General features: G+C 37.8%; 2 protein-coding genes across 6 annotated transcripts in view; one reads left to right on the forward strand and one right to left on the reverse strand.

Annotated features, from left to right (window-relative positions):
* olah (oleoyl-ACP hydrolase) lies at positions 1-5,386 on the reverse strand. Of its 4 annotated transcripts, XM_081377237.1 has the most exons (8): positions 5,248-5,353; positions 3,808-3,887; positions 3,312-3,445; positions 1,593-1,731; positions 1,322-1,421; positions 840-1,009; positions 659-741; positions 1-464 (listed from the first exon to the last, which is right to left on the reverse strand). In XM_081377237.1, the coding sequence occupies exons 3-8, from the start codon at positions 3,439-3,441 to the stop codon at positions 322-324; spliced, it is 765 nt and encodes a 254-aa protein (XP_081233363.1). In that variant the 5' UTR covers positions 3,442-3,445; positions 3,808-3,887; positions 5,248-5,353; the 3' UTR covers positions 1-321. The 4 variants fall into 4 exon arrangements, with proteins under 4 accessions (XP_081233363.1, XP_081233364.1, XP_081233366.1 ...); XM_081377238.1 differs by lacking the exons at positions 3,808-3,887; positions 5,248-5,353 and adding an exon at positions 5,356-5,386; XM_081377240.1 differs by lacking the exon at positions 5,248-5,353 and having other exon boundaries at positions 3,799-3,847.
* Positions 4,488-24,595, forward strand: part of ago3b (argonaute RISC catalytic component 3b) — a 27,584-nt gene continuing 7,476 nt past the window's right edge. The window contains exons 1-12 of one of the 2 annotated variants that reach the window (XM_081377234.1): positions 4,488-5,046; positions 16,204-16,375; positions 16,541-16,661; positions 18,483-18,691; positions 18,911-19,047; positions 19,363-19,497; positions 20,460-20,547; positions 20,741-20,888; positions 21,100-21,219; positions 21,382-21,525; positions 22,849-22,982; positions 23,078-23,262. In XM_081377234.1, the coding sequence (XP_081233360.1) occupies positions 5,028-5,046; positions 16,204-16,375; positions 16,541-16,661; positions 18,483-18,691; positions 18,911-19,047; positions 19,363-19,497; positions 20,460-20,547; positions 20,741-20,888; positions 21,100-21,219; positions 21,382-21,525; positions 22,849-22,982; positions 23,078-23,262 (1,612 nt within the window). In that variant the 5' untranslated portion in view covers positions 4,488-5,027. The remainder of the gene's footprint in view (positions 5,047-16,203; positions 16,376-16,540; positions 16,662-18,482; positions 18,692-18,910; positions 19,048-19,362; positions 19,498-20,459; positions 20,548-20,740; positions 20,889-21,099; positions 21,220-21,381; positions 21,526-22,848; positions 22,983-23,077; positions 23,263-24,595) is intronic. The other variant, XM_081377235.1, reaches the window with a different exon arrangement.

Consider the following 24,595-nt stretch of genomic DNA (forward strand, 5'->3'; position numbering starts at 1 on the left):
CAGGCTCAGTCTGTTTTATTTCATACAAATAGTTTAGCTATATATTTTTACAGGTTTGAGGTTGATTACTTTAGTGATAATTATTTTCATAGGCCTATGGTAGCTTTTCATCCTCTAAAATTACTATATATGTATACATAGGTTTATATAGTATATAATAATCATGATACACTGGTCATTTTAGTGTTTAATTAATGGAATGGATTACTTCTGGCATTATTGGTTTACTCTCTGTCTGTTCTTAGTGAATTTGAATTAAGAGTACATTAAGTTATGGCATAGATTTATCATGGTTGCAGTCAGATTAATGAAAGACAGTTTTCATAGATAGTCCATCTCTGCTGTCTCAAGATGTTTTGTGATGTGGTCCAGTATATATTTTTCATTTGCTGCTTCTTTCAAGTAAAAGTGAGTTCCAGGAAGCATCTGCACAGTGAAGTCACCACTCGTCATGTTTTTCCAAGCTATAAAGCAAAAGAGACACAATACAAGACTTACACATACATCTAAAGCGTGTAGAATGATAATAAATTCATGACGTGATTATTATTACATTGAACAAATAACCAGTTTGGTCCGAGTTGACGGCTTTATAAAACCAAAACCATGCATGCTGTTGCGGCATTGTTTTAGTTTGTGAAAACTGAACCAGACTCGCCTTGTAAGTCATGGGGTATATCATCTTTTCCATCAAAGCATGATACTGGACATGATAGGAAAGGTGTTGATGGTCTGCTGCACCTGCCGAACATATTATATTATAAAGATGTAAGTTCTTATGCCAATGTTTTTTACACTATGGAAATACTTTGTTTGTCTGTTTCTTCTAAAAAACCCACCTATAGTTGTCCAATACACCGATGTCTGCTTTCAATGCAGGCAAGAAGAGTTTGGCAAGCTCAGCATTGGTCAGTATCTCTGGTGGTGTGCCTCCGATAGAAGTTACCCATATAAGAAACTCTTGATCTGACAAATCACTTCTTTTTGGCGCCATCAGTCTAGTCTCAGACTTACAGAGAATGTCATTTTATTACCAAAAATACATTTAGATATATTTATACATAAAAGTATACACTTTTTTAATAAAAGAAATGAAAATATCAACAAAGACAAAAAATCTAATGGATTAACCACTCAATGTTATGTAACTGTTTTATGAAATCTGTTCATTTTGGGGTTTTTTAAGATACTGTGTGTTTCACATAATCTGTGGGGTGATCATGCTTCATGTTTGTTTTCATGTGGCAAATGGTTCTGGCAGTTTTCTCATAATTCCATTCACATTTGACAGATATGACAATACAGAGCACATCACACTTACATATGGTGCAGAAGCTCCAGAGAGAAACATGTGAATCGGCTCAAGACTGTAGACTTTCTTTACATGCTCGGCAAAGGCAAAGCAGGTCATAGCTCCAAAACTACAGAAAAAAAAAGAAATATATATATATATTATATTTAAGTTCTTATATATATGTATATGCATTATTGTGCTGTCACTGCCCTTGCCCTAAACATCAGGATCAGGACATTATATACCTTTTTAAAACCTGTCACCATTTCCTGTATACTTTAGCAACAGTCTCACATACCTATGTCCGAAGAGTGCAAATGGCTTTTCTTTGAGTTGTGGAAGTATCACACCTATGACCTCATCAATGATTTGCTGCATATTTTGGAAAAATGGTTCTTTGGTTCTCCCTTCTCTTCCTGGCAGTCTAACTGAGTATACTGAAAATATAAGAACAATTAAAATAAATTAGGTTAAGAGATAATGAAAAATGAAAATTCTATCATCATTTACTCACCCTCATGTTGTTCCAAACCTGTAAGACTTGAGTTCATCAAATGAAGATATTTAAATTTTCTTTAAGCCTTTAATTTAAGCATTTATTCACATATAAACATCGATCAGCGAACATAAGCAGAAGCTCAACCGAACCTGATGACGTGTGAGAACAAACCTCATTGGTTCTCGCAGAAGCTCAAACGTGCTGCGTAACACGAGAATGAACCTCATTGGTTCTCACACGTCAAGCGAACATGCTTGAGCTTCTGTTTATCACAACTGATGTGTGAGTTGATGAATGTTTATATGTGAATCAAATCCTAAATTCAATCTGTTCACCATATAAAGTCCTCATGTCACTTTAGAAAATTTGGACTAAACCGCTCAATTCATATTGGCAGTTGCGCAGCTGTCAATGAAGGGACAGAAATCGCTCAATTTCATTACAAATATCTTCATTTGTGTTCCGAAGATGAACAATAGTCTTACGGGTTTGGAACGACATGAGTCGTTATTGATGTGAGTAAATGATGACAGAATTTAACTTTTTGGGTGAACTAACCATTAAAAAAATTGAAATGTATTACAAATCTATTAATATATATATATTTATATATACATGGAATGCAGCAATGTAGCGGCCAATACTCGGTATCATCTGATAAAAGCAATTATTTCAACTTTCACTGTATTTAAAAACAGCCAATGATCAGGGCCGATTATATCCTGTTAATCAAAAGGGGTGTCATTCTGTGTGTGAAGTGTCCCTTGTGTTGAATTTAGGACTGTCAAAGCTAAAGTGAGAATAGCGTAAAGTAACATTTGGAGTAAAGTAAACCACTCAATTCATATGGCTTCTTTTTACGATCTCTTTATGAACTTTTTGAAGCATCGAAGTGGTAGTTGCGTAGACTGTCAATGGAGGGACAGAAATCTCTCAGATTTATGGAATATCTTCATTTGTCCTACGAAGATGAACAAAATTCTTATGGGTTTGGAACGACATGAGGGTGAGAAACTGAAAGAATTTACATTTTTGGGTGAACTAACCCTTTAAATCACCCTTTGTGACACTACGTTCAAGCCAGGGTTGCCAGGTCCGCTGTTTTCCCTATATCAAACATTATTTGTAGCCTGTCTCCCATTTTATAGTCGCAAAAAGCTTTGTTAATGATAAGAAACAAAGTCTCAGCTTTCAAATTCTGTCCATTTTATCACGAAATTCAAACAGCAATTTGCGTTTTGACGCTCTTAAATGTGACGTGGCAGATCTGTAGCTTCCACTTTAATGCTTGAGTTACAGCACAAAAGTAGATGCAAGAACACCAAAATGCTTAAAGATATAGTAGAACTTACCGAAATGTATTATGCCTCATGTAATCGTTTAACAGTTTGTGAACAATGGGCCCTATGTTTTTTGCATTTACCTCACGAAAGTTATCCAATGTTCAAAGTTCGCTATCGGCGGAGAGGCGGTGAAATTTAGCATATTTGCTCTATTAGGCGATATATTCATCTTTACCTTCAATAGAGCTGTTGAGAGCTTTGGACCAGCGAGCATAGTGGATCGAGCCTCCACCTGCCCAGGGAAAACAGATGAGACGGACAGAAGCATCTGGGCACTTGTTGAAACAGGTTATGATTTTATCCATCCCTCTGAAACATTACGACATGCATTAAGAATAATTAATCCTATGCAAAATGTCAATAAATAAAACACCTATAAATAATATGTCTATCTAATCAGTGCCTATGGACTGATGGCAAATACGGAAGATAAACAAAAAACATGAAAAAAGTTATTGACCAAGAACACATGCATTACACTTGTTCACCTGAAGAGAATATTGCATTACATAAAGTTTGAATTAAGTACTGATCTCAATACTAGCTGCATTTACATATTTCAAAATGTAGCCATTGTTTTGTGCCCAAATGATGTAATCTTTCATATTTTAATGAATGCCTATATTTATTTTATAGATCATAGAACAAAGTAATTAATTTACTGTTCTCACGTTTACAGTGCGGAACAAATCCCAGTACAATCTTCTTCTCTCTCTGGTAATGACATGCATGCTAAGCACACTGCTGCCATCTGTAGACCAACATTTTTTGTAAACTGATACAAAAATATATAATAAAAAATGTACAAAACAAAAATATAAGATTACCACAATGATGAGCACTAAATGTGAAAATAAATAAGTCTTTTTTATTTTATAAAATACTTTGAAACTTAACATACTTTAAAACGGACATAACATCAATATATATATATATATATATATATATATATATATATATATATATATATATATATATATATATATATATATATATATGGAAAAAAATCACAAAAACATTTTATAGATAATAAAATGCGGATCAAATAAATGCCATTATGTAGGAAGTGACGGTGTTTCCTGCGTTTGGTATTTCCTGTGGGTCTCCCTGATTCGTTGTTGCCATGTCCGCGCATTTTAATGTAACATTATGCTTGTTGCTTCACAAAGTCGCTTGACTCGCTTATATGAATCGTTGATTAGGGTTTGTTGTCTTATTTCCATAACACAGTTATACAAAACACAAATAAGCTTATTTAGGCTGATTTTGGAGAGGTAAGTCGCTTATTCCGAGTTGATTTTATCAGACCAGCTTGCTCGTTTTCGTAGCGATCTGGCAACACAGCCCGACTGTACCGAGATGGTAAACCCGAACCAAGGCAAACCGGTAACACACCGACGGAGTCGATGAGACGTCAACGGCCGCTGGCAAACTCGGTCTAAAGCGACTGGAATAAAAGACACAATTTCGACTCAGTGAGGGATATTAAGCTATAAGCCTCATATATGTGTGTTTGTCTTTAAATTATAAGAGATTGTTCACTTTAGAAGACACAGAGCGAAGGGTTCGAGGCTCCTGACAAACTCTGTTTTCGCGACGGCTGTTACAAATATTTTCTTTGGAGTCTTGTCAGCGGGTAACGTTAGCATTTACGGATCTGCGACACTCGGCAGGAGACACGGGGGGAGTTCGTGACTTTTGGTTGATTGACTCGTACTGGTTGGGTGGACCTCCGACGAGAGCACAGCCTCCGAGCGGCCCGCTTCAACACCCGCGGTAGGAGTTGGGTTGTAGGTCGATTTACGGAGGATATTCAGCGGCTTTAAACAAACACCCTTCAGCCGGCATTTGATCCCCGGAGCCGGCTAGAATCCGGACAGAGACCTCATGAATGGAAATCGGAACTACAGGTACGTCGCTCTTGAGGTTTTCAGACCGATTTAGGATTATTGTCGATTCCGTACTATTAACTCGGTGTAATTTTGTTAACGTTACGTCAACCGTCAGTACAATACACATTCATTGCTTAGCAAAAGTTATTGGTCAATTGCTACTAACTGCTTTTCGAGAATGAATAAGCATTTAGAGTTAGCCATTTTCTGCTCATTTACGTTTGGGCGTAGCAACCACATTTTTGTGAGAGTTTGGTTAGGGTTTTTTTTTTTTTTTTTTTTTTTTGCGCGATCATATGCCGTGTGTGGAAGATCCTCCTGACTCACTTGCTCTGCTGACGTCACACAATTGTGCCCCAGCTGTCACGCACAGGTGCTGCGTGCGTCAGGTGCCGGGGGGGAGGGGCGAGTTTCTGATTGTCCGTTGCCATAACGACTGTCATTGAATCACCGATTCACTGCTTATTATCAATCTGAACGATCTCTACTTTTTGTAGATTACTCATAATGTATAGTGCAGATATAATGTATGTATCTGGGACGTTTGGGGTTGAAATTTTATTAGTCCGTTGGAATATATATGGAAATTTCAAGAGAAGTTTGTTTTTCTGGCTTGTGCAAGAAATGATTGCATATAGTTCTGTATCTTATTTGTTTTTTTTTTTTTTGTATTATTATATATGTTCTTATTGTAAAGCACTTTGTAACCTTTTTTTGAAAGGTCCTATATAAATATAATTAAATAAATAAATAAATAAATATAAGACTCTATAGAAATGATTTTGCCCAAAAGTCACTTTAAAAAGATAAAATAACCGGGACCTTGTCTTGACTGGTATAAAGTGCAACAGTGCCCCCACCCACATTTATTTTTTGTGTTTTTCACCCACAAGTATTTTTTCATAAAGGTTTCCCATCAGTATATTAAAATAGACTTTGTTACAGAGTTATGCCACATGAACCAAGCCTATCAGCTACAAGGTTAATCACAACATTACAAACTTTGATTTGAAATTTAGAAAATCAGACAAAAAGACAAAGGTACGTACGTGAAAGAACTACAATCCCATGAAGCACTGCGAACATAATCAGTTTCAAAATAGAGATATAAAACGGCTTAGTTAAAAATGTTGATTATATGTTTAAAAACAATATATGAATATACAAATATTTCAGTATTTTGAGAGCGTTGGGAGATGGACATGAATTACGTCTTTCACAGTGCTTCGTTGGAGTGGGTGGAGCTAAAGATCTATTTTGGAGCGTGTTGCTTTTTTCAACTCTCTGATTGGTGTAATTTTCTGTACAGCATCATGGGTAATTCCACTGTTAAACATGATTATTTTTAAAAATAAGCTGAAATAATGTGTGCTTGACAGCTTCAGCAGAAGCAAATACCATGGCCTTTTTTTTTCAAAAGTTATTGTCCAAAATCAATTTACATATGGAAAAAAAGGTGAATTGAGTTTTTACTTCCGGAACCCAATGGTTGTACTCTATAGAGCTGGTAAGTCCCGCCCCTTCCGTAAAACCCCGCTGGACCTCTAGGTTGAAAAATCGTCAATGCAAGTGAATGGGAGAAAATAATTATTTTCTGGTCCCGTTTGAATTTTGCCATGAATGTGAACATAATGTTGTCTGTGAATTTTTTATGTAACTTTTCATGTTACGAGTTTGACAGTATATTGTATGATTCTTCGGCTAGCAGTTGTGGAAAAGACATAATGAGAAAGACTACATGTCGCTTATGTGACGTCACCCCATAAAGTTGACTTACCCGTGGTTTTCGCCAACCTCAACGATTTTGTCCTCTCCCTGAAAGAAGGAGGTGAAGTGCACCAAAGACACAGCCACGTTTAGCGGGATCCGTGAGCTAGTGTCCGTGTGCTAGTGGTGTTGACGTTTCAAACGCATGGAAAGCAGCGAGGAGCTGTAGTCCACAAAGATCTCACACACAAAGTCTACCCGTATCAAACTTCTACACGCTAAATTGTAGCATTCTTTACATGAAAAGTTATATAAAAAATTCACAGACAACATATGTTCACATTCATGGCAAAATTCAAACGGGACCAGAAAATAAATATTTTCTCCCATTCACTTGCATTGACGATTTTTCAACCTAGAGGTCCAGGGGGATTAACGGAAGGGGCGGGACTTACCAGCTCTATAGAAGGATGGGCTGGGTGGGTGTTCACTGCACTGATCTACTTAAAGGTATAGCGGAGGATTTTTTACTTCCGGGTGGATCACCTATGGGCGATTCCACAGTTTCTGTCCACAAGGGGTGTAATGAACAATACAGATTAAATAATACCCATTTATTGTCATTTTTTTATTTTTAGTTCACTATTTTGTTAAAGATAGATGTAAGAAATAATAAAGTTACTTTTATCCCACTAAGCCTGGGCATTATCGTGTAATGAGACTTTACTTTATTTCCGTCCCCAGAAATTGCGGATGTCAGGGTAGGACATTCAGTGCATCTGGTTTTTCCTAAGTCATTTCTTTCATTTCCTTTAATAAAATCCTGAATTTTTGCGCATAACATTTATTTTGGTGTGTCTTCTACAAAATACTACTACTAACACTGAAAGTAGAATTCCCTTTATCCACCACGATGCAATGGAAACATTCACTAACGTTCGTTACACTTTCTGTCCAAGCAGTTACGCACGTTAAACTATGATTCTAAAGGAAGCGGAGATAGGCTATAATCTTTCCATGTAATTCTATCAGTAGCATAACGATAAAACCATCTTGTGTGGGTTAAATTCTCATATGCGTTGCTAGATGATAAATTGTTAATAAATCGGGATAAAACAGGGGCCGTGATTTTCTGTCAAAAAATCATAACGCTCGAACATTTTATTCTGACGCTGAATTTCCATCTCCTAATGTCTCAACGGTTCTCATGTCAGAAATAAGATTGTCTAGGTCACGGTCGCTCTGCGCGGGAGGAAGAGTTAAAAGGATTTCACGGATTTCGACGAATGTGGGTAAGTTTGTGGATTCTGTCCAAAAGGTTACGAACGTTAAAATGTTACGAACGTGGTAAACTTTGGTTAAGTAAACATTAAATAGGATCATTGTGGTGAGAAAGGATAAAAGAGTATGCAAGTCGGATGATTCCGAGTGGTTTCGGACTGAAAGCGTCGTTCATCGTGAAAGAGCGTGCATGAATGGTGGTTTTATACATTTTGACAGATTCTGCACATCTTGTTCGTAAATTAGACGAAAATTTTCAGTCTGTCCAACTTCCAACGTTGTTTTCTGCGTATTTTTGACTCAATAAGCTGTTCATGAAAGTCAACATCGTCAATGACATTTTTCTGGGTTTTTTTTTTTTCTTCTGTCCAATGTTCGTAAGAATATAGCCTAGGCTGACGAAGTTAACACGTTATAGTGCGTTAACACAATCTGTATGATCTTTAAATTTGATAGTATGATGACAGGTTATTTTAATGTGTTATGAACTTGTTCTATTCTTTGCCAGTTTTCATGAAATGGTATTATTTTGTGTTACAGAGGCAATCTTGCAGGATTGTTTAATTTTTTCCGTCCACGTTACACACGTTATAACTTAGCACACTTGTAAGAGTTTCTTTGTCTTCTACATTTGGCAAATAAATTTGAAAAATATACCTGTGGTATTTGTTAATATTTTGCTGGCTTTCAGTTTATGAGCATACCAGACTCAAAAATGCACCTTTAAGATATAGAACAGATAATATTAGATGGCCACCCTGCCTGCATGGAAGTCCTATTACCAGTTTTGTGAACCATACACAACGCATGACTCATAACTATACAAAATTCGGAACAAAGTAAAACATGAACTGGGATTCAACCAGAATTTTATTAAACTGATTTAGATTAAGTACACTTTCTGCTTGAACTTACATTGTTTTTCCGTCCATGTTACATACGTTAAATTTGACATCAACTCAACTGTCTTTGATCAAAGTTTACTAGTTTACCATTGCCAGATTTATCCTGCCTTTCACACAGCTGTACCCCAGGTTTTCTCAGGATGTTAACCTGAGGACAATGGCTTTCTCTATGAAGATTAATTTTGCAGGCTGTTGTCCTTGCAGTTGGCCCTAAACTGTGGAATCGCCCCTATACTATTGGTCCTCCTAATTGTCAATCATTCTGGTGAATCAATCAAACTTTTCTAAAAGTGGAGAGGGCGGGTCTTATCTAAATTTCAGAAAGATCCTCCGCTATACCTTTAAATTATTAAATCATTTACATAGATCAGTGGGGTTCACCTGTAAAGGTAACCATAGCAATGGTACTGCTTGAGCGCTTATCAAATTATTATTTATGACTTTATTATAATAAACAAATATTGTAAGAAAAGTTAGTGCTTTAACATAGTTGACTTTTGGTTGACTGTGCGAGGGGCACCCAATAACAATTTGGCTTGTGCAAGATCAGAAAAGTCAAGTGTCATTGTCAAGTCATTGCAAAATGTCCACACTGTGTATAAAGATTTTTTAAAATTGCATAACTAAATCTAAAGGTATTTTACACAAACATTTTGACTAAAATGTTTGTAAATTTGTAAACCATAAATTGCTTATTATAGAAATAAGATAGCAATTAAGAACATTAAAGGGATTGTTCACCCTAAAATGAAAATTAGCCCATGATTTACTCACCCTGAAGTCATCCTAGGTGTATATGACTTTTTTTTTCAGACGAATACAATCGGAGTTATATTAAAAAATGTCCTGGCTCTTCCAAGCTTTATAATGGCAGTGAATGGGTGTATGTCTTTGGAAGTCCATCAAAGCGCATCTATTCATGATTAAAGTGCTCTACGTGTCTCCGGGGGTTAATAAAGGGCTTCTGAAGTTTGTGTAAGAAAAATATCCATATTTAAAACTTTATTGACTAAAATAATTAGCTTCTGGCAGACGGCAGTTCGCAAGTCAACTTACGCCAAACGTCTGAAAGAAGAGTGTCATATACACCAAGGATGACTTCAGGGTGAGTAAATCATGGGCTAATTTTAGTTTTTGGGTGAACTATCCCTTTAATCAATGCTGACGATATAAAAATGGCCAAAAATGACTTAAAGGTTAAAGGTTGTATCAGTGATTTCAGGCCCAAAAATAAATGATCACATTCATCTAATCTTTCCTAACGATCCGCTAGCTGCCCGCCCCATAAGCATGCCGTCAAAAAACCGCGTCTCTCTAGGCAGCCTAGGCTCTGAGATCTGCACACAAAAACAATCTGGTTTTGAGTGGTACACCAACCACTCAAAACCAAAATAAATAGTGTTCCAACCAATCACCGACAGGGGTGGGTGTTGTGAGGTTTTGCGCTCGTGCACGGCTGCTTATGATGGCTGCACGCGAAAACCTCACAACACCCTCCCCCTGTCTGTGATTGGTTGGAACATTATTTATTTTGGTTTTGAGTGGTAGTGAAAGCAACTGTTTTTGTGTGCAGATCTCAGAGCCTAGGCTGCCTAGAGAGACGCGTTTTTTTGACGGCATGCTTATGGGGCGGGCAGCTAGCGGATCATTAGGAAAGATTAGATGAATGTGATCATTTATTTTTGGGCCTGAAATCACTGATACAACCTATAAGTTCACACTGCCAGCCTTAGGGCTCAACTCTGATCTGATTTTCTTGTATAGCCTAGCTGTTCACATTAGCCGTGTTTACAATCGCATTTTCACTGTCTCTTCCTGGGCTTGATCGAGTCTCATCAGGGCTTCCTTTTGGCCAACAGCCGGGGGGTTTTGGCCCGCCGAATACCTTGGTCCAAAGTGGCCCAACTGGGGCTTGAGGAGTGATCATGAACAAAGGCGAAGTTTACTTGAGTCAGGAGACGGTCTACACCGCTGCTTATTTCTCATGTTATTATATCAGGCTACCAGCTAACTTCAACATGTGGGCAATATCAGATGATGATATAACAAATGTGGCTAATATCAGATAGATTCCAGTGTTAACAGAACATGGTCCTGGACTGACCCACATGCGCAAAATTATGATAAAAAGACGTCATGCAGCACGCTGTCATAAGGAAATAAACACAGAGGACATTAAAGTTAGCGAATACTCGTTTGTTTATAGTGTGATTTGCCACAGAAGCCAGGGAATACATGCACAGGCAATATAAAAAACAAAGACGGGGATGTGAAAAAAGAGAGCAGAGTTTTTAAACATTTATTATTATACGTGCCCTCATGCTTTGCTTGTATATAGAGCTGTCACTGTAATAGTTATGAGTGCTGACACATCACTGTCCTTCCACAGACTACCTTTCGCAGAATTCTTTGAAGTGACTCACAGAATTGTGATGAATTCCGCACGAATTCCAATTTGACTGTTCAGACTGAGGTCGCATTGCAAAACGTCTGACCGGTACTGGATTTATGACACATGTGGAGGTGGCCCAAATCAGAATTGAAAAGATCAGATTCCATGTGTTTCGTGCTGTTCACACTGTCATGAGAAAAACAGATCTGAGTCACATATGAGCAAAAAAAATATGATTTGGGCCACATTTACCTGCAGTCTGAATGTAGCCTAACTGGCCTGGCGGATATATCAGTCTGTTTCACTACATTGGAATTTAAGATGACTTAACATAAAGTTTTGTTTTTCAACATGTTTTTAATTTTTCAGCTTTATTCATAAAATTACTCTAAAGATTATTTAATTTTTTTGTTGTCAAAATATGGTCTTATGGCTTTGAGAAATTACTAGTATATGGCTATTTCAAAAGCCGATCTGGCATGGAGTGAGTGACGTGACTTCTCTGGTTGAGGACCAGCATTTGACACTTATGCATGTTAACGCAGACATCGGTTAAAAACTAAATATTAAGGTCTTGATTAAAGCATTCATCGGGATTAGGGGCCGTTCACACAGAACACATTTTTTCCATTCCACTCTGCTACTTCTCCATTGTTTTTCTATGTAAACGCGCTAGACGAACTTGTTTAACCATTGCACTCTTTTGCAGCGTCTCACACATGACACAGCTTTCTAAAAATGCGACACTCTAAAATATGCATTTCTTTTTCCCCATTCCACCGCCCACGTCTTGTGTATTTGCTTTGAAAGTCTTTGCTTTATGATTTTGTTTAAAATCCACCACCCTGAATTATAAAGCCCTGACCCCCCTGATAAAATATGTTCCCTCGGCTATGTCAGTCTGTCATCAATAAAAGCTTATTTTTTGACTATTGCAGAAGTGTCTGACTGAACAGTAACATAAAACTTTAAATCCGTTTGCTTGACTAGCTTTGAATAATTAAATGATGAGAAAGGAGATGTCTCATTCTCTGAATGAGTGAAACCCCTGTAAATGTGCCAGTCACCCATTTGCCAGTAAAGTGAGCGTTACACTCCAAGCAACACAATAGGCTTTCAAACCTAGCTGAGTGTGTTACCACATCACTGTCAAACCTGCAGTTCCTCTTAGTCTGTGATGTCAAGAAACTCTTATATTAAGCACACTCTCTCAAGTGAGAAAAAGACTCATGTGAGCATGAATGTGTGTGAACAGTACAATCAAGTCTTTCATGGTCAGATTTGTGCGCAAACGTTGTAGATTAAATGTTCATGTGTCGCCTATGAGATCAATTGGTCCTGTGCCTATATATAGAAACAGCTGTTTTTACTTTAATTGGTTGTTAGTGTAGTCATGGTTGCCATGGCGAAAAGAAGCCACATGAGTGCAACCGGCATAGCAACGGCACACTGGGAAGTGTAAGAAGCAGTTGCAGTCAAATTCCCCTTCCACACCTCTCAGTTACAGTTTGGTTCTGTTACCCCCCCTCTAAAGCATCTGTACAAAAGCAGTAACAGTCTCGCCTACTGTTACATGATGTGATAACACAATGTCCCACTTAGGGTTTTCAAACGGTACTACTTGTACCAGTTGGTACTAAAAAAAAGTAGTCCGTACGAGTACCGTGTATAAACACTAGACTGCTGATAGACACTTGACGTGCCGATATACGGTTATATATCGTGATAATGAATATGTACGGTATTGTTATTGTGGGCACTTTAAAATACAGTGAATAATTCCTTAATATGAATTATTTAGATATTTTAGATTAAAATGTACATCACTGTGTGTATTTTTCATCAAAGAGGTATGCATACTTTGATGTAAACAAGCCCAGCATGGATGAGAAGCATGGCGGAAAAAGTGAAGAAGATGCACTGAATGAAAATGCACATTCACTCTCTCTGACAGTAGCACTGCTACTTCTGCTGAGTGATTTACTCAAAATCTGAGCGAACTCTCTGCTCCTCACCATCGCAGGTGCTGCGAGCAAATCACTCTGCCCAAGTAGCAGTGCTTCACCTTCTGAGAATATAGATCCCAGTATGTATACGGTTAGAAGATGTCTGTGTCTCATGTGACCTTGTTATTTGTACACGCTGTGACTATACAAATCACAACATGTAAATTATGTCACTTATTGGGAGCAGTAAGCTAGCTGGAGCCATTTACCTCCAGTCTTTGTGCTAAGCTAGGCTAGCGGTGGGTGCGTCAGACAGAGTTACAGCACGCACAGAGATGAAAAGGGTATGTCTGGACTTATCTAACTCGGGGGATACGGTGAATAAGCTAAAGTCCCAAAAAGTCGGCATGTTCCTTTAATGGACACTTTACTATCCCGTGAGGCCATGGGAGGGGATTTATGAATGGAAGTGAAGCAAGGCAACTGAGGCTGGCAGGTCACATTATAGTAACTACATGGTGGATGTAGTACATCCTAATTTCATTCATACTACCCATATTCATGCCGTATAAAGCACACTTTTTTTATGGTCGCGAAGTAAATTCAAATGTAGCATCTACTCAGAGAGTACGTGATTTCGGATACAGCGTCTGTTTCTGAACACTATATAAATGTTTCAAACAGTCATCCAGTTTTTTATATTCGCTATGGTGTTCATCTCCTCATCAAATATTAAATACTTAATACTTAACTCTTTCCCAGCCATTGACGAGTTATCTCGTCTTTTATGAGAAAGGGCGTCCCCGCCAAAGACGAGTTTTTACGGCTTTCCGTGTTTTGTTAAAACGCTGGAGGGGCACAGCCAACTTTTTTAAAAGATGCTGGTGATGAAAGAGTTAAAGACTTAATAGGCTATTTACATTTTAATCTGGAATTGAACATGCCCAAGATGGAAAATCATAATATTTTGTTCAGTAAAACTTTTCAATAAGGTTTCATTAGTTAACGTTAATTCATCAGTTAACATAAAATATTAATGAAAAATACTTCTAAAACATTTTTTAGTCTTAGTTAAAGGCACAGTATGTAAGTTAGTTTAGCCGCTAGAAGTTGCTTATTCAAAACGACAGATGACACCGTGAATGAATGTGGAATCATGGGTGTTGTCGTCTTCACCTTCACAGCCAATGGAAAGCAATCCGACGGGACTCGGCAAATCGAGTTCTTGGATGAGCTAATATATGAAAGTTTTATTAATGTTACTGTGGTATGAAGCAGGATGGGGCTGAGAGTCTGGGACATTTTACATTGCTGCTTTTAAAATGCTAATATGCCACAGCTGGCTGCTGCCACTCCATCCATTTAGTTGTTTATGCATATTTTACAATTAAAGTTACGATTAAGTTGTTTCACGTTCGCCTCCTCCTTCCTTGGAAGTTGAATTTTTTTGTTACAGTTACATTTGATCGTATAAATGTACATTATTTTATTTTTGTTTTATGAATTACTACTCATACAGGTCACTTTATGTGACAAACTAAAGTTGTGTAAAGCTCTGTTTTACTTGGTCAAAACAATCATACTAAAAAGAAAAAACATTTAAGTGTGTTGAAAGTTATGTTAACTTGACTCTGTGGCTGCTATTAGACTTGTTGCACATTGCAGTAAGCTAGATCGATATTAGAATATCATATTAATAAAAGCTGGATGCCTTCTGTTGCTAAATGCCATGCAATTCATTTTAAAACTTTGTATGGTGGAGCAAATGCTGTATTGCTGTTACTACAAATAAAGCTCTTTCTGATTAGCCTAGGCTATGCTATGTTTGTCACTTGACAAGACATTTAGCAGACGCTTTTATCCAGAGTGATATTACAATAGAAGAACATAAGCAATTAGTCACAGAGCCAACAATATTTGTAGTATACAATGCCAGGTTTATTAGAGAGCCAGATTAGGAAACAAGCTAGAGAAAAGAAGAAAAAAGAGGATTTGTGTGTGTGATTGGTTCAGGTAAACCCTACGTTATGGGACAAAAATGTCCCCACAAAGATGGCAATATCCAAAATCCTTGTCCTTGTGGGGACAAGGACAAATCATACTAAGTGATGTTTTTTGAAAATGTTAAAATGCAGAAAGTTTTCTGTCGTGGGTAGGGTTAGTGTAGGGGGATAGAATATAGGCTAGTTTCTACAGTATAAAAAAATCATTATATCTATGGAATGTCCCCATGAAACATGAAAACACAATGTTTTTGAGTGTGTGTGAGTGAGTGCAGTCAAGTCACACACTAATGGCAATAATTTTATTTCTGTCTCATCATTTGATTGCAAATGCTGATTCTGCCAAATCAGTGTTAATTTGTTCACGTGTGGAGTAAAAACCGTGGCGGCAGGTAATAACAATTTACATGTTTGCTTTCAAAAAATTAGTGTTTTATTTGATAAATATCTGTAAAAATGGATTTCTTTGGAAATCTTAGCCGATTGTGAATTTATTAGTTTTGCAGGTCTATAATGTATGTATAAAAAGGTGTGTGTAATCTGTAGTGTGTTGTGTGATGATGCTGAGTGTTGTTTCCAGTGAGTAGGCGTTTAGAGGAAATTTCATGATCAGACAGATAACAAACCCCTCTTTTTAAACGTCAGTGTCAAGAAACGTATGGGTGATTGCTGAGCTATTATTAATTGGATATTAATTCATTTCCATGAAATGTCAATGATGACAGTTTAGAAATATCGCTTGTATGTCCATACAAAGGTTGTGGCTTGAATTTCTTGATCATGATGGTGTCGGCTACATGCTTTTACACGTAATTTCTTGTGGGAGCTTGTATAGGTTTTCACTTTTAGTTCAGTGGTAATAACTGATGTTGAAATTCTTGCTAATCTAATAAGTTTTGAGAACCAGTATTGATGGAAATCCCCTGTGATTTTCGTTACAGGAGCCGTTGGGGCTGCGCCCCTGTTCTCCGTACCTCGGAGGCCAGGCTATGGCACCATGGGGAAGCCCATCAAGCTGCTGGCCAACTGCTTCCAGGTGGACATCCCCAAGATGGATGTCTACCTGTACGAGGTGGACATCAATCCAGAAAAGTGTCCACGGCGTGTTAACAGGTGCCAAAGACTGAGAATATATAATTTGACATTGTTTGCAACACTTATTTATTTTACAAACAGCATATTTACAACTAAGAGACTCGTGAATTAATCAGTATGTACAGTCAAATTAAAAACTTTTTTGATTAAACTCATGATGACTCCTTCTGTTATGTCTTCTAGGGAGGTGGTGGATACCATGGTTCAGCACTTCAAGGTGACAATCTTTGGGGACAGAAGACCAGTCTATGATGGCAAGAAAAGCCTCTACACCGCCCAGCCGTTACCAGTGGCCTCCGGGGGGGTAAGACACATAAATGGATACCAGGGTTGGTGGGAAGTACCTTACAGTATAAATTAGACCTTGATACGTCATGATTAAATGCGTGTTCATTATGATATTCCTTTTACCATACCTAATGTAGTTCTTTACAAATCAAGATGCACACCAGTAATGTTTTTTTTTCCCAATGTTTATAAAAGCTACTTGAATGTCTTAAAGGGATAGTTCACCCAAAAATTAAAATTCTGTCATTAATTACTCACGCTCATGTCGTTCCAAACCTGGAAGACCTTCGTTCATCTTTGGAACACAAATTAAGATATTGCGTGCACGCGTGTCGGAGACTGATACAGAAGAGAAGAAATGACTGAATAAAGTCGATATTTCGTTTTTTTGGCGCACAAAAAGTATTCTCGTCGCTTCATAAAATTAAGGTAGAACCACTGTTGTCGCATGGACTATTTTAACGATGTCTTTCCTACCTTTCAAAATGTTAATTAAATAGCTGTCAATGGATTCCCTCCTTAGCCACCGGATTTCATCAAAAATATATTAATTTGTATTCCAAAGATGAACGAAGGGTCGTACGGGTTTGGAACGACTTAAAGGGTTAGTAATTAAAGGAGAACTCCGGTCAATTTTAACATTGAGCTCATTTTTTTTGTACATTTGGAGTGCTGTCAATACAGAGAACAACGACAAAAATCGTTGTTGCCTACACCGAGTTATTCTATTTTTAAAATTTGCACCCTGTTGACTTCAATGGGGCAAGTACTAAACCTGCTTTTAGCCTCTTAACATCCTTGATGTGTCATTACAAGTGCACAGAAAATGTGAGTGATTCCTTCAGAGTGAACACGAGTGAATCTGACTGCAGTAGATGTTAGAGATATTAATAAAAATGAAGTTAATTCAGCCAGCGCTCATACCTGTGTTTACATCCTGTTTTCGGTCGAAGTCCAAAGTAATCGATTGTCGAGTTCACGCGCGTGATCATAGGTATCTAAGCAATAGTGGTGAACTCGACAATCGACTACTATGGCCTTCGACCGAAAACAGGATGTAAACACAGGTATGAGCGCTGGCTGAATTAACTTCATTTTTATTAATATCTCTAACATCTACTGCAGTCAGATCCACTCGTGTTCACTCAGAAGGAATCACTCACATTTTCTGTGCACTTGTAATGACACATCAAGGATGTTAAGAGGCTAAAAGCAGGTTTAGTACTTGCCCCATTGAAGTCAATAGGGTGCAAATTTTAAAAATAGAATAACTCGGTGTAGGCAACACCGTTTTTTGTCGTTGTTCTCTGTATTGACAGCACTCCAAATGTACAAAAAAATGAGCTCAATGTTAAAATTGACCGGAGTTCTCCTTTAATGACATAATGTTCATTTTTGGGTGAACTAACCCTTTATTGTAACTAAGGCCTAATCCTGGCTTAATCTAAGCCCTGTCTGTGAAACCAGGCCTTTGAATATTTAACTATGGCGTGCTCGTTTTATTTTTTCTTGTGTGTCTGCTGCACTTGTTTTGTTTTCAACTCAAAACTATGCACTCTAATGATGACCTTGCTTAATCGACCATAGTTTAACGATTAACATCGATAAGTTTTATTGATAAAAATTTTATTGACAATTAATCAATCGTCAATTAACCGTTAGCATCCCTAATGCAGACTAATGCATTTTCACAAGTTTATATTTAAAAAAATCATTTAAAATAACAGCTTAAAGGAACATCTCATATTTTTTAACATTTTTCATGACTATGCCTTAATCGTTTTATCCTGTATGTCTGAATAAAACATATCAATGTAAATTTGTGCAATATTTGTAGGTGGACCTGGATGTGACCCTGCCAGGTGAAGGTGGGAAGGACAGGCTGTTCAAGGTCTCCATTAAATTCGTGTCACTGGTCAGCTGGCACATGCTGCATGAGGTCCTCACTGGGCGGAGCACGTCTGATCCACTGGAGCTGGATAAGCCAATCAGCACCAATCCCATACACGCTGTAGATGTTGTTCTGCGCCATCTGCCCTCTATGAGGTAAGAGTTCCCCATGAGTACTCTTACTTGATCATAAAGGGCATTTAATACAATTAGAAACAAAGTGCTTATGTCTTCAGCGATGCAATGCATACCTAGTCAAATGAGACTAGTGTTTTCGTTAAGGATTAGTGTGTAGCGGTTAGATAAGGATCATTTAGGAGTGCACATGTTTGTTCTGCAGGTAACATCTGTGTTATTTGTCTTCTCTCGCTTCAGGTACACCCCGGTGGGACGGTCTTTTTTCTCCTCCCCCGAGGGCTATGATCACCCGCTGGGTGGGGGGAGGGAGGTGTGGTTTGGCTTCCACCAATCAGTGCGGCCAGCTATGTGGAAGATGATGTTGAACATTGATGGTAAGTCAAAGAAGATTATAAAAACACAGTTTAGCTTGCTTTATCCAGTTACATGATCTGGATGTGGTTATTAAAGATAAAAAGATAAAATAATGACTGTCTCTCAGCAATGTTAAGTGTGCAATTTCTGTGCCATTAGTGGTTTTTCGAATAAAAATGTTTCTCCCTATCATTCTGTCATTGGTCCAACAAGCAGAAAGTCCCACTTTCAATAGCATTGCAGTGTTTGCAGTGCATTTTGGTGGATTCAGCCTTCAAATTAATTATTTAAATAACTGTTGGTGTAACGTTGACCAAGTTTTATTTTCCCCATAGTGTCTGCCACGGCTTTCTACAAAGCTCAACCTGTGATTCAGTTTATGTGTGAGGTTCTGGATATCCACAACATTGATGAGCAGCCTCGTCCTCTTACCGATTCCCACAGAGTCAAATTCACCAAAGAGATCAAAGGTTTGTGTAAATAGGCAACATGGTGGCAAGAATTTTCTTTGTCGTATGTTGATTGATTACCACTGCTAAAGCCATTGTCAGAACTCCATTCTGCATTATAGTAGCTCTAATATTAGAGTGCAACGCTAGCAATGCCAATGGTTTGACTCTGGGTCATACTGCAGGTTTGATTCCCTGGGAGTTCATGATATGTATAGCATGAAGGCAATACCATTCAAAAGTTTAGGGTCATTACGATTTTTAATTAATACTTTTATTCAGCAAGGATGCATTAATCAAATTTGATTTTGAACATTGATCAAAATTGACAGTAAAGACTTTTACATTGTTACAAAAAAAACTATTTCAAATAAATGCTGTTCTTTTTAAACTTGTTAAAGGGTTTTCAACATTGCTAATAAGAAATGTTTCTTGAGCAGCAAATTCTAATCATTTCTAGGGGATCATGTGACACTTAAGACTTCGGTAATGATGCTGAAAATCAACTCAGCCATCACAGGAATAAATTATTATTATAATTAAATATATTAAATATAAGGTATTGTAACAATATTTCACAATATTACTAATACTACTGTTGTTGTTGTTGTTGTTGTTTTTTACATTAGATAAATGCAGACTGCAAAAAATAAATGTTATACAGTATATCAGTAGCTGGTTTCCACTTACATATTTTAATGCACATTTTGGGATAACATAAAAATGTTGAGTGGAAACACAAAGATGTGTAAGTGACAATTTTGTTCTCTTGGGTACATGGGAAAGAAATGCTGCTTTATTTGCAAATTGCTCCTCTGATTTTTGCATAAATTATATTTTGGAACTTGGATTAATACATGATGTTCACTGTAGTGGATTTAATAGTGAAATTACTCTTAGACCTATATTAGTCTTATGCTGAGCTGTAAACTGACCAGTTGTGTCTGTATAGTGGTGTAAATTTGATCTTCTCCTCTCATCAGGTCTAAAGGTGGAGGTCACCCACTGTGGCACCATGCGGAGGAAGTACAGGGTGTGTAATGTTACTCGACGGCCGGCCAGCCACCAGACGTAAGAGTATATGCATTGTTCATCTGTCTTATGATAATGTGAGGTTGTGTCTCAGTAAGCAGACAGGTCAATAAAACTGTCCTGTTTGTTATGTTAAGAAACGAACACTTTAGAAACTCTCTCAAAATCCTTTCAGTTTTGTTTAAGGTTATTCTTTCCAGTGCCCCATTCATTTTTTGTTTTACTTTGTCAGGTTTCCTCTACAGCTGGAAAATGGACAGACCGTAGAGAGAACAGTTGCGCAATATTTCAGGGAAAAGTACAACTTACAGCTCAAGTACCCCCATCTGCCCTGCCTGCAAGTGGGGCAGGAGCAGAAACACACGTACCTGCCTTTGGAGGTGAGAGTCAAGAGATCTGATAACTTACTGTATGTTAGCAGGAAGCTGGCTACCATTTCCTTCCGCACATTCAGATGGCAGCCGCCATCTCTTCCCTGATTTGTGGATTTTTGAACATTATTTCTATACACTTAACGGCCCTTTTAGAAGATTTTTGATGTCTTGATCCTTTTTAATGGTGCCCATATTGGCCATCCTCTTCACCACTCAGGTGTGCAACATTGTGGCAGGCCAGCGCTGCATTAAGAAATTAACTGACAACCAAACCTCCACCATGATCAAAGCCACGGCCCGCTCGGCACCGGACAGACAAGAGGAGATCAGCAGACTGGTGAGTTCAACATGTCGCTATCTAACGCTGCACTAACACAATAAAGAAAAGAGACTCCTCAACATCTCTGCTAGTCTCAATGATGGAAGATCCTCAGTGGCGGAAAACCAACACTGTCACAAGGCCCAATTCTCATGTATAAATCTCTTGCTCAAACCACAGGTGCGCAGTGCCAACTACAACTCGGACCCCTTCGTGCAGGAGTTCCAGTTCCGTGTGCGGGACGAGATGGAGGAGGTGACGGGTCGCGTCCTGCCCGCCCCCATGCTGCAGTACGGCGGCAGGGTGAGCTCTGAACACTTTATGGTACCCGTCCCCTTTCACTCATGCGCCGTATGTTTGTTTGTGTTTGAGTAGAAGGCTAGAAATTTGGTATGGTTTGTGTCTAGATTTAACATTTAACACTTTTTAGCTAATTTTTAAGGAGAGTTAAGCCCCTTTCACACCAATAACGATAACTATATTAGCATCCACACCAGTGGATGATATCGTTCTCTTTACTTTAAGCACGTACTGCAGATACATTGTGTTCTGCTTGAGATGCTCAAGCTCTTTAAAGCAGAATGAATTCTGATTGGCTGTCAATGTTTTTATCGTTCAAATTGATTCCAACGATATCGTTTATCTGTGCCGTTATTTTTATAGTTGTGTGAACTCTGCTATTCCTTTATATTTAGAACGATTTTTAGAACTACATCTTTATCGTTATCGTCTTTGGTGTGAACGAGCCTTTAGTTGCTCTGTCTGTTGCTTTAAATGGAATGAGGTTTGTTGCTCATGTTCAATTGCTTGCTTGTTCTGTTTCCACATTTTTCTTTTGCATTTGGAAAATACAATTTATTCTCTCATTTTCTTATGTGTGCTTTTATTGTGTGTTATGTGTGATTTAGTGTAAATATTGTGAATATGTGTAGCTATTTATAGGATTGTTAATATTGCATTTAATGTATGATTTTATGTAACTCATCCTCATGTCGTTGCAAACTTTCTATTGTGGAATACAAAATAGCAAATTCAAAGCAGAATTTCTAAGCTGCTTTTTTCATGCAGTGGAAGTCAGTGGTGATTATTGCTGTCAAGCAAGATTTAGAATATTGTTATATAGATTTTTATGGTTTAATTTGGCCTTTTTTGAGTTTGGCATGCCTTTTAAAAATCCCTTTGTGTTCCATAGAAGAAGGGAATTCAAGATTTTGAGTAAACGATCATTACTTCTTTGAGCTTGAACTATATTACTTGTATGATGTTGTATCAACTTGTATGTTCAATATTTTTCAGTCTAAACCAACGATTAGCATTTGCTTTAAAGGGATAGTTCATCATTTACTCACCCTCAAGTTGTTCCAAACCTGTATGAAATTCTTTCTTCTGCTAAAAGACAAAAGAAGATATTTTGAAGAATATGAGTAACCTAACAGTTGATGAGCCCCAATGAAGAAATTCATACAGGTTTGGAACAACTTGAGGTGAACTATCACTTTAAGATCCCAAAGTGAGAACTTTTTTTGCCAGCTTTTATATCATTATATACTCTAAAGTTCACCCTAACATTTAGATCCTATAGCGTCAGAGTTTGTACACTATTTGATCTCAGTAAATTAAGACAACCTTTGTATACATGTGTTACAGAATCGCACAGTAGCCACCCCAAGCCATGGCGTGTGGGACATGAGAGGCAAGCAGTTTCACACTGGTGTGGAGATCAAGATGTGGGCCATTGCTTGCTTTGCCACTCAGAGACAATGCAGAGAGGAAGTTCTCAAGTAAAGCTTTCTCCATCTTTTGGTCATTAACAAAGCACTACTTATTACTGGAATTAAAACCGAAATGAAATTGTCTTTTCGTTTTTTTTTTGCAGGGGCTTTACAGACCAGCTGCGGAAGATCTCTAAGGATGCAGGGATGCCCATACAAGGCCAGCCATGTTTCTGCAAATACGCTCAGGGAGCAGATAATGTGGAGCCCATGTTCCGTCACCTGAAAAACACCTACGCTGGCCTACAACTCATCATCGTCATACTGCCTGGGAAAACTCCTGTCTACGGTAACTATATATGGACAGATGCAGGCACTTTTTAATGTGCTTTTTATTTGGTCATCAACTTCCTAAAGACCTCGTGATTAGATTAGATTAGTGGCATGAATCTTTCTTTGAATTGACTTTTTACTGTGAATCAGTATCAAACCTCTGATTCAACTATGCATTTGCACCATTATTTAAGGGGTTTTTCATGCACGTGTTAGTAAAAAAAAAAATATTTACAGCAAATATTTAAAGGAGTCATAACCTAGTATTACCTTGGATACCCATGCTCTATTATAGTCTTTCAGGCCCTTTTAAAAAAGAAAAGTGGAAAAAAATTAAACACAGAGCTCCTCTGACCCTTATTTCTGAAGGCATTATTTTCTCGCGATATCTGATGCGATATTTTGGCTGTCGTGGACGGTCATTTTAATAATGCAAATGAGGGGCGCGTTGATTGGTGGCAGGAAGGAGGGGGGTTGACACCACAGGTAACTTCAGCATATCATTCCAAAATGACATCATGGCGCAAGTTGTGAATGAACCCGACCTGGCCACGACCTACGGAATTCAACCGTATATGTATGAGCCAGACTCTGAACCTGAGCTGGAAAGGGAAGATGTAGAGTCGATGGAAGGACGTCTACATCAAGATGTCTCTGAATGGTAAAGACAATCATTTTGACTGAGACATACATTATACCTTTTATTTAATGTAGATTACATTAACAGAGATGTAGTCTACTTTTTTTATCAGCTTACAGTGGTTATTGAGATCAACGTTTGCTATCGTGGTGTTTTTGCCTTGTTTCACGTTGTGGTTTTTTAGACATTCAATATTTTTCTTCTACAGACATGTAACGTGATCTTTTTCTTTATGTTTATTATTACTTGACTGTTTGTTTTATTTATCTATCCTTATCTATTCTATAAAAAAATCAATACAATTATATGTTGTCATAGTTATATAATATACAATTCTATAAAAATATAGCTGTATCATTTTCTTGTGAACGATTCCGGCGTAAAATGATTAGCACAGACACCTAACGTTAAGCCAGTGGGAAGGGTTGTAGGAACCGCGTCATTAAAAATGAATTTAATCCACTGGTCCCTGACAGCTTGGTCCGTTCTTGGGAGAGAAAACACATTTACATGTTGATTCTGGCATTCAAAGACAGAGCAACTCACTGAATATGAGGGGGAGAGGGGCAGGGCGGGCTTCCTGCAGCATAGGTCTGCGGTGTCCATATATGGTATATCCTGCCCCGTCTTGACGTCAAGTCGGGGCAGAAATTAAAATCTCGTATTTGAGTGCGCGTGCACGTGGGCTGGTTTACGAACCCAGGGGTAA

This window comes from Scardinius erythrophthalmus (assembly GCF_964197995.2).
Source record: "Scardinius erythrophthalmus genome assembly, chromosome: 10".
NCBI lineage: Eukaryota > Metazoa > Chordata > Actinopteri > Cypriniformes > Leuciscidae > Scardinius > Scardinius erythrophthalmus.

Coding starts and splice junctions, on each gene's coding strand:
- olah (XM_081377238.1), bottom strand. CDS start 3,441: ATGGATAAAATCATAACCTGTTTCAACAAGTGCCCAGATGCTTCTGTC. Junction 1,422..1,592: donor TTTGCACTCTTCGGACATAG/GTATGTGAGACT, acceptor TTTTTTCTGTAG/TTTTGGAGCTATGACCTGCT. Junction 1,010..1,321: donor CTGGAGCTTCTGCACCATAT/GTAAGTGTGATG, acceptor ATTCTCTGTAAG/TCTGAGACTAGACTGATGGC.